This window comes from Puma concolor, chromosome A3 (assembly GCF_028749965.1).
Source record: "Puma concolor isolate L17-30 chromosome A3, mPumCon1.1.hap2, whole genome shotgun sequence".
NCBI lineage: Eukaryota > Metazoa > Chordata > Mammalia > Carnivora > Felidae > Puma > Puma concolor.
Window position 1 is genome coordinate 97,685,731 of NC_141669.1, and position 12,847 is coordinate 97,698,577.

At 38.8% G+C, this 12,847-nt stretch overlaps 1 protein-coding gene across 9 annotated transcripts in view; it reads left to right on the forward strand.

Annotated features, from left to right (window-relative positions):
• DZANK1 (double zinc ribbon and ankyrin repeat domains 1) overlaps positions 1 to 12,847 on the forward strand; it is a 71,506-nt gene that overhangs the window by 16,339 nt on the left and 42,320 nt on the right. For all 9 annotated transcript variants that reach the window (XM_086701597.1, XM_086701601.1, XM_086701596.1 and 6 more), the window contains 3 exons: positions 614 to 731; positions 1,770 to 1,894; positions 5,769 to 5,854. In XM_086701597.1, coding sequence (XP_086557723.1) covers positions 614 to 731; positions 1,770 to 1,894; positions 5,769 to 5,854 — 329 coding nt within the window. The remainder of the gene's footprint in view (positions 1 to 613; positions 732 to 1,769; positions 1,895 to 5,768; positions 5,855 to 12,847) is intronic.

Genomic DNA, 12,847 nt, shown 5'->3' on the forward strand with positions numbered 1-12,847 from the left:
GGGAGTCCCTTCAGCCCAAGGATGGACCAGAGCCCATAGAGGTGGTTGTGGGAGCAGAGCAGTGGGTGCAGGTATAGTGTGGGGTTCAAGTGTGATCAGATCAGAGATCTCCCGTGGGCAGGGGCATCCAGCAGAGGCTGAGCCTACATGCATCAGCAGGGGCTCAGGCTTGAACAAGCCATAACCGGCTGCATCCAGGAGAAGAAAGTTCATGGAGAATAGTATAAAGATTGTGTATGAGCAGGTATTGTACTTAAGTCCTATCTTGGTCTGACCCCACCCTTTATTTGCTTCCTGGATCTGGTGGTCCCTTTGTTATTCCCCAGACTGCCATGATTGTAACATCCTGCCTTCATGTCCTGCTGTTGGCCGCTGTTCCTGGCTGCTTGACTGCTGGGCCCTACCAACCAGACATGCTGCCAGCCAAGGGCCCAGATACAAAGCTGTGTGTTTTCAGACTAAAATGAAACAGAGGTTACTATGTAAAAAACTACTGTAAACCCTTCCCAGCAAGAAGTACATACCATGACACTGTCTCCACCTGGCAATTTTTAATTTTCACATTCTAAATGGGTGTAATGAAGTGACTGACATGAATTCTCTTCATTCCTAGGAATTGAAAAATGGGTTTGTTGGGTCAAAACTACGGAAGAAATGTAAGAATGCTGAAAATAAACAGGGTTGGAACATTAACCTTAGGAAGTCTCCAAGTATGACATGGCAGGACGAAGGTAAGGTTTAGAATTGTAAACCACCAAACAGGTTCACTGCTGGTTTTCTTGTGTGAAGAAGGGTTAGAATAAGAAATACTGGAATAGAAAAGTAAGCTATAATCTGAGTCTTAGTGCTGTCCTCACTAACAGTTTAAGCATTGAGGAGGGCACCTGTTGGGATGAGCACTGGGTGTTGTATGGAAACCATTCTGACAATAAATTTCATATTAAAATAAAAAAAAGACCAAGAGGGATAATCAAGGAGTCCAACAAAGTGAGATTTGTTGACCCATTGCAGCGAGGGATACCACACCTCAGAGGAACCATGGGGCATCTCACCAAATAAAGGAAAAGACACAGTTATAAGGTTAGGGGGGCAGGTGGAGTTTGGGAAGCAGAATTTTGACAGACTTGAAGCAAAGCAGGGCCTGGTGTAAAATGCTCACCATCAAGTATGTATTGTAAAGGGAACCAGGGTTTTGTTCACCTTGGAAACTGAAAATAAATGTGGAATGTTGTATTCAGAGACCCTTCTCTGACGCTCTACACCAAGGTTGGAGATTGAGGCTGCTTCTCTGTGTCCGAGTGACTTACGTCCTCCAGGCAAGAGTTGGAGGTTTCATTCTTGCTGATATGATTTCAATCAGCAAAGTTTCTGATTATCTCTGGTTTCAGAGCACAAGGTTTCTCAGTAAGTAAGAAACAATAGCCACTCAAAAAAGGGGGGATGCTGTTATGACATTTTACAGCTGCAGTGTGTCTTTGGGAGAAACAGTGTTTCCTGCTAACGTTGGCATTGGATTTGTCTATTTTCTCAGCTTGATGTGGAATGTTGTAGAATGTAGCAGGACAGATTTTTATTTTCTGAGTCCAGGCTAATTTTTTCTTTCCTAGTGCTAGTTCACTGAGTGGAGGCTTCTTTATATAGTTGCTACGTCTAGTTAAAGATATGATGACAGTGGTCACTTAGAAGGTTTCCAACTATAAAGATGTATTTGCATGATTACATATATAATTACAGATGTCCGCAGAATGATTTTTTTGAAATAATTTTAGACCTTGAGGTAGGTGAAAGAACTCACTCTAAAACATGGAAAGATCTTCGTTTCTCAGAGAGTCCACTGGAAATCCCACCTTACCATGAAGAATCAGGTTCTAGACCACCCACCCGCCAGTCTCAGGTAACTTCTAAAGAAAATCTTTATGGTACTAAATACCTCCTATATTCTTAATCTTCCCATGAAATACTTTTAAGACAGTGTACCCCAGCCTTCTCACCACGTGCCAGGCACCGTTTTAGTTCTGGGAATACTGCGTTGGACAAGAAAGGCCCCTGTACTCGGGAGCTTACATTGTATTGGGGGTGGGGGTAGGCAGATAATAAACATGTAAGTCATCAAACAAAAATTTTTTAATAGTGACAAATGTCATGAAAAAGATATAGCGGGGGTAATGGGATAGAGCAGTGGTTCTCAAATGTGGCCCCACATACCAGTAGCATCAGCGTCACGTGAAGTTTATTAGAAATACAGATGCTCGGGCCCCAGCCCAGATCTTTTGAATCAGAGATTCTGAGGCTGGGCCCAGTGTCTGTTTTAATTGGTCCTTCTGATGCATACTGAAGTTTGAAAACCCGTGGGATAGAGAATGCCCACAGAGGAAGAACAAGAGTGGTTCTTATTTGGGGTGACAAGAGAGGGCCTCCTTAAATTTGAATTGAACCTTCTGAATGGAATTGAATTGATGTTTGAATTCAAGATGAACAGAAGCCAGCCCTGCAAAGATCTTGGAAGCAGTAACAATAGCAAAGTGAGGGAGTACCAGGAGGTTGGTGTGGATGGAGCATGGTGAGCAAGGCAGGAGATGAGGTGGGAAAGGTAGGCTGGGGCCAGAGCACAGACCCCTGTGGTTCTCAACATGGCTGTATAGTAGAGTCATCTGAGGGGCTTCAAACCAATCCCAAGAACCCAGCCTCAGAAAAAGTTGTTTTTAATGTTTATTTATTTTTGAGTTGTGGGGGAGAGAGAGAAAGAGAGAGAGAGAGAGAGAGAGAGAGAGAGATTTTCTCTATGTATGACTATTTGGATTACCTTGCCCACCTAGAGTTGTTTTAAGGAAAAGATAGAGTAAGATAATATGTGAAGATTCCAACATTTAAAATCTCCTAAAAACAGAAACTCTTTCTGGACACATTACAAATTGTTATGGTCACGTGAGACTGTCTTCTGAAAACAGTTATGATTGCATTTTGTCATATACCACTCATTCTTCAAAATGATATTTTTCTGTCTAAAAATCAGTATTATACACTATAATGGCTACAGTGGTGAGCATTGCTCACAGGTGTTGAGCATAAATTAGTCCATTTGGTAACCAAGGAACCATTCTTCCAGAAGACTGGGAAAGGGTGATCTTCTACTGCAGGGATAGTTGTTCTTTTGTTTACTAAGGTTTCCATGAAGACTTTAGTAGGTCTGTGGTCCTCGGCCTGGGCTTTGTGGCCCTCCAAGAAATATGGTGGGCGGGCAGATAGAGTTGTTACAAGGAAAAGATAGAGTAGGACAATTTGTGAAGACTCCAACATTTAGAATCCTCTAAAAAATAGGAACATTAGGGACACATTTGGGGACTTTGACTAGAATTCAGAGGAGCAAGGGGGCCAGAAAAGGACCACAAAATATTTATCTTCCACTCTTTTTATTCCTATTGGTATGAGACTCTTGTCAACATTCCAGCTGAATCCCTTCTGAACCATACTTCAGCGAACATCAGAATTAATGATACGGGTGGGTATTATAATATGTCAGCAACCACCAGGAAGACAAGATGTCTCTGAACTAAGCACTGACCTGAGGGGTGCCATCAGGGGCTAGACAGCAGAGTAAATGCATGGTATAGCCTGGGTGGGAGAGAAATGACAGCCTACACTAGGCTTCAGTTTCGGGGCATAAGAGTTGGGGGTTCTCTAGCAACGTGGAATGCCCCAGTCCGTTAGTGGGTTATCTCTACTCAGCTCCGGCCAACTATTGACAAGAAGGCCTATGGGCTCAGTGTTGCCACATCTTGATTTTACAAGAAAAGCCAGAAACCTGCCTGTTTATGTGTAAATATTAACAATTAAATCAAGATTTGAAACGTTGTGGACCAGTATATCTGGGTCAAATGGAACTCAACGGCAGGTGAGATTTAGCCAGTAGACCACCACTTTGTGACACCTGGTCTATGCCACGTTGGACCTGACACGAAAGCAACTCAAGACCTCTGACCACTCCCTATTGCCTACAGCACAAGTTCTAGCTTCCTAAGCTTTGCGTGCAGGTATTGTGGTAGACAGGGGCCCTACTGGGGTCAGATAGGCTGAGGTCCCTGAGACAGTTCACATTCTGTTGATGCGACCTCAAGCAAGTGACTCAACCTTTCTGAGCCTCAGTATCTTCATCTCAAAAATGGGGATTATATGTGCCTCTTTGTGTGAGGCACTGAGATGGGACACAGTATCGTTTCTCTCATATTTGGGCCAAAATGCGTGACTGAATCCCATCAGGAGGAAACATCAGACAAAACCAAATTGAAAGAGATTCTACAAATTAAATTCAAACATGTCAAGGTCATGAAAAGTAAGGACAGACTGAGGAACAATTCCAGATTAAAGGAGACAAAAGACACATGACCACTAAATGCAAAGCCTGACACGGGACTGGATCCTAAACCAGGAAAAAAATAAATATATAGCTGTGAAGGACGTCATTGGCACCAACAATGACATTTGAGTAAAGATCTGGGGATTAGATCACAGTATTGGGTAGCTGTTAACTTTTCTGGTTTTGATAATCGCATCGCTGCGTGAGAGGACATCATTGTCCTTAGGATGTGCACACTGAAGAATGTAGGGGAAAAGGGGGATCGTAACTGCCGTCCATTCTCACATGGTTCAGAGAGAGATAGAGAAGGGAAGTGCACCGGGCAAAATGTTAACGTGAAAAACTGGTCAAGCTGGGTAGGCAGGAGTTATTTGCACTCTCCCTGTACTTCTTCTGTAAGTTTGAAATTATTAAGAAATTATTGAAATTGAAATTAAGTTTCAAAAGAAACTTACAAACATTTAAAACATGGGGAAAATGCTACCCACCTTGTAAGGTCATTGTGAAATGTCAAGGAGATAATGGCCACATGATGCCGTTTTAGTAGTGTCAGACCCTCCTTAAGTGATAGCTTCTCCCCTCCACATTCCTCCTCCAGCCCCTCAGACCTCCAAACCATGTCAAATGGCTGAGCCCCGGGATAGGCTGAGCACTGCCCTGCCACTGTGCCTTTGCAAATGGGTTTCTTCTGCTTGGGATTCCCATTGTCCTTGTGTCCATTTGACGAACCTTTCTTTACACCCCAGGCCCAGCTCAGATGTTAGCACCCTGGGAGGCCCTTCTCCCCTGGAACAAGTGTGATTATGTCCTCTAGGGTCCCATGGGACTCCACACACACACACACACACACACACACACACACACACACACACACTACACTGAACCTACAGTGTTTCAGTATTTTGTGTATATTCCAGTTCAGGTCCTGGAGGGTAGGTATCATGTAATATTTATTTTTCCCCCCTTCTATGTCAAACACAGTACCTGTTACAAAGTGAATGCTCAAATAAAAGATATCAAAATGATTTCAATGTTTTTGGATAACAGCAGACAGTTGCTGCATATGTTCTTTTAGGTGACTACTTTGAGTTTCCTAAGGATCTCAAAGATTTTTGAGAAAAATGGAGGCCAACTTAGGTTTTTAAATTCTAAACTCTGGTCTGTCTGATGGTTAATTCAAATATCTTTTCTTATAAACTCTTGTTTTTAATGAAATATACATACCTAATTGTAATAGCACTTTGATATTTTTAATGTCAGGTACTTGGGGTAATCAGTACTTAATGTTTTTTCTGTCATGGTTTTTAAAAGATGGGTGCTGGATATGATAAGACAGCCCATTAGAATGAATTTTTAATGAAATTTTACTATACCATAGCTTTTACCATGATTTTATATGTATCCTTAATTGTAGTTCCCTAGTTTTGCACACATAACTGGCCAGAAGAGTTTGACAAGCACAGAGATCATGAGAATTCAAAGACAGACAGACTTTCTCAAGTAAGTATCACATTTTCTTTACTATTTCTTAAATCCTACTGAGACATATTGTCAAAAAAATGTAAGGATGAGACATAAGAATGGTGTTTGCTCACCCAACTGTCCTTCATTACATTTTACAAAATGTTTTTTTTTAGAGAAAGAAAGCATGAGTGGGGGAGGAGCAGAGAGAAAGGGAGAGAGAGAGAATCCCAAGCAGGCTCCACACTGTCAGTGCGGAGCCCAAAGCAGGACCTGAACCCTCAAACTGTGAGATCATGAGCCAAAGTCAGATGCTTAACTGACTGAGTCACCCAGATGCCCCAAAAGTTTTACAAATTTTAAGTGTATTGATATACAATAAAATTGCACTTCTTTAAAAAGTACAGTTGATCGCTGTGTATATCACAGCATTACGTACAATAGCCAAGATATGGAAGCAACCTAAGTGTCCATCAATAGGCGAATGGATAGGGAAGATGTATTATATTTATACAATGGAATATTATTCAGCCATAAAAAAGAATGAGATCTTGCCATTTGCAACAGTGTGGATGGAGCTAAAGAATATAATGCTAAGTGAAATAAGTCAGTCAGAGAAAGACAAATACTATATGATTTCACTCATATGTGGAATCTAAAAAACAAACCAGTGAATAAACAAAGAAAAGAATCAGACTTATAAATACAGAGAACAAACTGATGGTTGCCAGAGGGGAGGGAGTTAGAAGGATGGGCAAAATTGGGGAAAGAGGAGTGGGAGATACAGGCTTCTAGTTATGGAATGAATAGGTCGCAGGAATAAAAGCATAGGGAATATAGTCAATGGTAATAGTGTTGCATGGTGACAAGTGGTAGCTATCCTTGTGGTGAGCATAGCATAACATAGAAAGAAGTCGGATCAGTAGGTTGTACAACTGAAACTAATTTAACATTGTGTGGCAACTATACTCAAAAAACATTTTTTTAATTCCTCATTTTGCAAAAAGAAACAGTACAATTGACATATGCATATAACCTTGAAACTACCACCATAATCAAGAAGATGAACAAGTCCATCACCTCTAAAAGTTTCCTGCACTGTACCCTTTGGAAGTCTCTCCCTTATGCTCCTCCCTATCCTAAGGCAACTTATTGATCTGCTTCTTATCACTGTAGCTTAGTTTGTATTTGGTTCTGTCCGTAAGTGGAATAATTCAGTATGTGCTCTTTTTTGCCAGGCTTCTTTAATTTTCTAATTATTTTGAAATTCACCCATGTTGCTGCATGTTTCAAATGTTTATTTGTTTTGACCGCTGAGTCGTATCCCGTTATATGGATACATCACAATCAGTTTATTCGGCTGTCTATTGATGGACATTTGGGTTGTTTCCAGATTGGGACTGTTACAGATAAAGCTGCTGGGAAAATTTGTATATAAATCATCATATGCACATAATAGTTTCATTTCCCTTAGGTACATACCTGGAATGAAATGGCCAGGTCATATGATAGGTATATGTCTAACTTTTTAAGAAACTGCCAAACTGTTTTCCAAAGAAGGTGCACCATTTTACATTCCCTCCAGTGGTGTGTGAGAATCCCACTTTCTCTACATCCTTACCAATGCTTTAATTTTATGTTTAGCCATTCTAGTGAGATGGTGTTTGTGGATTTCATGTGCATTTCCCTAGTGACTAATGATTTTGAGCGCCTTTAAAAGTGCTTACTTGCCATCGGTACACCTTCTTTGGGAAAGTGACCGTTTAAACATTTTACCCTTTTCAAAGATTGAGTTCTATATCTCATTATTGAGTTGTACATGTTCCCTTTTGTTAATATATGTTTTACAAATATTTTTCTCCCAGTTTTGGTTTGTTATTTGCTTAAGAAAGTTTTTTTTTCCGAAGCACTTGTTTTTATTTTTTATGAAATCCAGTGTATTTATTTTTCGCTTATACTTTATGTTCATTTTGACATATTTAAGAAGTCTTTCTCAAACCCATGACATATTTCACTTACAAGATTTTATTTTATGTTTTCTTCTAGAAGTTTTATCGCTATTTACGTCCATGATCCATGTTTGATTATGGTGTGAGTTTATTCCAGCACCATTTGTTGAAAACAATTGTCCTTTCCTCACTGATTACATTTGGAATATTTAAAACCAATTGATATTTGTGTGGATCTGTTTCTGAACTCTATTCTGATTCACTGATGTTTGTTTATACTTACTACCACACTGCTTTGATTACCATAGCTTTATAATAAATCTTGAAGCTAAGTATTATGAATTCTCCAACTGTGTTCTTCTACAAAAATGTTTTGGTTATTCTAGGCACTTTGCATTTTCAAATAAGTTTTAAAATCAGCTTCTCGACATCTACAAAATGTATGCTAGAGTTTTGATTTGGATTGCATTTAATTTATATATTAATTTAAGAAAAATTGATGTTGTTAACAATTTTGAGTCTTTAAAGTCCAGGAAAATGGTGTATCTTACTGTTTATTTAGGGCTTTCTTAACATCCTTCAACTATGTTTTGTAATTTTTTTTTAATGTTTCTTTTCTTGTCTTTTTTCTTTTTTTATATATGTGGGTTTTTTTAATGCTTTATTTATTTTTGAGAGAGAGAGAGAGAGCACAAGAGCACAAGTGGGGGAGGGGCAGACAGAGAGGGGGACAGAGGATCCAAAGTGGGCTCTGTGCTGACAACGGTGAGCCTGATGTGGGGCTCAAACTCACGACCATGAGATTATGACCTGAGCCTAAGTCGGACGCTCAACGAGCTGAGCCACCCAGGTGCCCCTGTGTTGTGTAGTTTTCATTGCTCAGGTTTTACATATCTTCTGTCAAATTGATTTCTGAGCATTTCATGTTTTTTGATGCTGTTGTAAATGGTATTGCTTTTAAAATGTAAATTTCTGATAACTCATTGCTGGAATATAAAGTTGATTTTTATGTAGTGTTCTTATAAATTCATTTATTCTTTCAGCTTTTTTTGGTAGAGTCCATAGAATTATCTACATAGGTGATCAGGTCACCTGCAAATAAAGGCAATTGTTTTACTTCTTCATTTCCTTTATGGATATACCTTCCTTCCTCCCTCCCTCCTTCCCTTCCTCTTTCTTTCTTTTCTTTCTTTCTTTCTTCCTTTCTTTCTTTCTTTCTTTCTTTCTTTCTTTCTTTCTTTCTTTCTTTCTATATAAATTGATTTATTTAAAAGTTACAAAAGAGCACAATAAGATAGAGATTATCCTTAGAACTATGAATGCTTTGTTAATATCAGGTAGGATTAGAGGGAAGGAAATGGTATTGGGTGGGGGGTACACCTGACTAGTTCTAGAGCTTTAGATGCCTTAGTTGCACTGCAGTTGATTACATATTCATTCAGCCATTACATACTAGGTTATAGTGGTTGGGTGGCCAGTAATTTATCTACAGGGAACTCCTACACAAATTAGATCCATCTAGACCTCCTCAGTGCTATCCCCCTCTACTCCTCAGGATCCTAAAGCCACCTGGATGATAACATTCCTTATTCATATATTCTTCGCTCCTCTAGGGTGCTGGGCAAGCTGAGAGCAGTCTGCTCTCTGCAGCTGGAACATATACAGATCCCTTTTCTTTCTTTTTCTTGGCTTGTTATTTTGGCCAGAACATCCCAGTAAACTTGGAATAGAAGTGATGAGAGTGGTTATTCTGCCTTATTCCTGAACCTAGGGAGAAAACACTCCATTTCTCAATATTAAATGTGATATCGGCTGTAGATTTTTTTGTTGCCCTTCCAGACTGAGGAAATTTTCTCCTATTCCTAGCTTGCTGAAAGTTTTGTTTTGTTTTTAAATCAGGACTGGATGTTAGATTTTTGTCTAAAGCATTTTCTCCATCCATTAAAGTGATCATGTGGTTTTTCTTTTTGTGTTAGTGTGGTAAATTACAAAGATTGATTTTTAAGGTTTAAATCCACCATGCATTCCTGAGTTAAATCTCACTTCAAGTATTATCTATTTTATATAATGTTTAATTTGATTTGCTAAAATATAAAGAATTTTTTGCATGTATGTGCATGAGGGATATTGGTCTGTAGTTTCCGTGTCTTTCTGTCTGATCTTAGTGTCAGGGTAATGCTGGGTTCATCAAATGAGTTGGGAAGTAGTCTCTCTTTTTTAATTTTCTGAGTTTGTGTAGAATTGGTATTATTTCTTTCTTAGGTGTTTGGTAGGATACACCACTGAAGGCACTGGGGTCCAGAGTTTTCTTTTAAGGAAGATTTTAAACTACACAATTTATTTGACAGATATAAGTCTGTTTAGGTTTATCTATTTCTTTTCAAGTGAACCTTGAGTTTCATTTGCTCCTCTTTTTCTGATTTCTTTAATGTAGGCAATGAAGTCTTTTATTTGAAGCCTTTCTTCTTTCCAATATAGGCCTTTAGGACTCTGCATTTCCCTGAGTACTGCTTTAGCTCCTAATGTTGGTATGTTGTGTTTTCACTTGGTTTCAGTGTAAACCTTTCTAACAACTATCCTCATGGTTTCTTTTTTGACCCATGGGTTATTTGAAAGTATTTTATTACATTTCCAAATATTTGGACATTTTCCTTATATAGTCTGGTATTTATCTCCAATTTAATTCCTTTTTTGGTCAGAGAGCATATATTGTATGATTGGATTGGTTAATGCTCCATGTTTATTTGATGTGTACTTTGCTAAAGTGAGTATTCTATAAATGTGAATTAGGTTAAATTGGTTGATAGTATTATTTAACTTCTCTACCTTCACTGAGTTTTCTATTGCTTAGTCAATGATTGAGAAATCTATGACTATAATTATGAATTTGTCTACTTATCCATGCTTTCTATCAGATTTTGCTTCATATACTTTGAAGCTTTATTATTATGTGTAAACCTTTTGGATTCTTAGGTTCTCTTAATCATGAAATAAACTTCTTTAACCCTGGTGATACTCTTTGCTCAGAAATCTACTTTGCCTGATGTCAGCGTAGCCACTTCCTGCTTTCTTCTGATTAGTATTTGCATGGTATATCTTTTTTTATCCTTTTACTTACAACCTATTTGTTTTTCCTTATTTACAGGTTTAAAAAAATGTTTATTTAGGGGCGCCTGGATGAGAGAGAGAGGGAGGGGGAGAGAGAGAATGGGAGAGAGAGAGAGAGTGAGTGCAAGCAGGGGAGGGGTAGAGTGAGGGAGACAGAGGATCCGAAGCAGGCTCTGTGCTGACGGCTTCCACGCTGACAGCAGTGAGCCCGATGCGAGGACTTGAACTCACGGACTGCGAGCTTATGACCTGAGCCAAAGTCAGATGCTTAACTGATTGAGCCACCCAGGACCCCTACAAATTTTTTTTAAGCAGCATCTAGTTAGGTCTTGCTTTTTAAGAAACCTCATAATATCTGCATTTTAATTGGGATGTTAAGAGTATATTTATTCTGACTATTGATATGTTTGAATTTAAATCAACCATCATGCTATTTGTTTTATGTTTGTCTTATCTGTTCTCTGTTGCTCTTTCCTTTTTTTCTGCCATCTTTTGGATTAATTGGGTATGTTTCATGATTCCATTTTATTTTATACACTTTGTTAGCTTATTAGCTATAACTTTTTTTTTTTTTAGTGGCTGCTTTCAGATTTATAATACATATTTTTAACACATCACAGTCTATCCTCAAGTGTCATTATGCCACTTCATATATAGCATAAGAACCTTACGATAGTATACCTCCAGGAACTGAGTAACAGTAGCCTTTGTGCTATTGTGGTCCTTTATCTTACTTCTACAAATATGATCCCCACAATACATTATTACTTTTATTTGCTATAATCAATTTTTGAGGCCCTTTATACTTTTATTGTGGTAAAGTATACATAAATAAAATCTACCATTTTAACAATTTTTTAAGTGTTTATTTATTTTGAGAGAGAGAAAAAGTGCTTGCATGTGCACTTGCGCACGTGAGCAGGGGAAGGGCAGAGAGAAGGAGAGAGAGAATCCCAGGCAGGCTCCACGCTGTCAGCACAGAGCCTGATGTGGGTCTCGATTTCATGAACTGTGAGATCATGACCTGAGCCAAAATCAAGAGTCGGTCACTTAACTGACTGAGCCACCCAGGAGCACCCTCATTTTAACAAATTTTAAGTGTACAATTCAGTGGCATTAAGTACATTCACAATGTTGTGCAACCATCACCACTATCCATTTCCAGAACTTTTTCGTCGCTCTAAATAGAACTCAGTTCCATTAAGCAGTAACTCCTTTACCCAATCCCTCCAGGCCCTGGCCAGCTCTGTTCTCCTTTCTGTGTCTATGAATTTGACTATTCTAGTTACCTTATGTAAATGAAATCAGACAATATTTGTTTTTTTGTGTCTGACTTATTTTACTTAGTATAGTATTTTCAAAGTTTATCATGTTGTAGTATGTATCAGAATTTCATTACATATTAAAGATGAAAAATAGTCCATTATGTATACACCAGAATTTGTTCATTCACTCATCTGTTGATGGGCGTTTGAGCTGTTACCACCTTTTGACTATTATGAATGACGCTGCTTTGAACATTGGGGTACAAGTATCTGAGTCCCTGATTTCAATTCTTCTAGGACTATAATTTTGATTTTATGGTAATTCTTTGTCCAATGTTTTGAGGAACTGCCACACTGCTTCCCACAGCAGTTACATCAGTTCACTTTCTACCGGAAATGCACGAGGGTTCCAATTTCTAACCAGCCTCACCAATACTTGTATTTTCTATTTTTCTAATGTCATCCTAATAGATATAAAGTGGTATTTCATGGTGGTTTTGATTTGCATTTTCCTTATGACAAGTGATGTTGAGCATTTTTATGACAACAGAGTTTCTTGGCCATTTCTATATCTTCGTTGGGCAAGAAGTGGCCCTCCAGCGTGCCTGGTGAGAAGACATGGCACTTAGACTGGACTCAGAAGTCATGGAGCAAGTCAGAAAAGTACAATTAATGTAGACATTACTGGAATTACTGGGGCTCACACATGC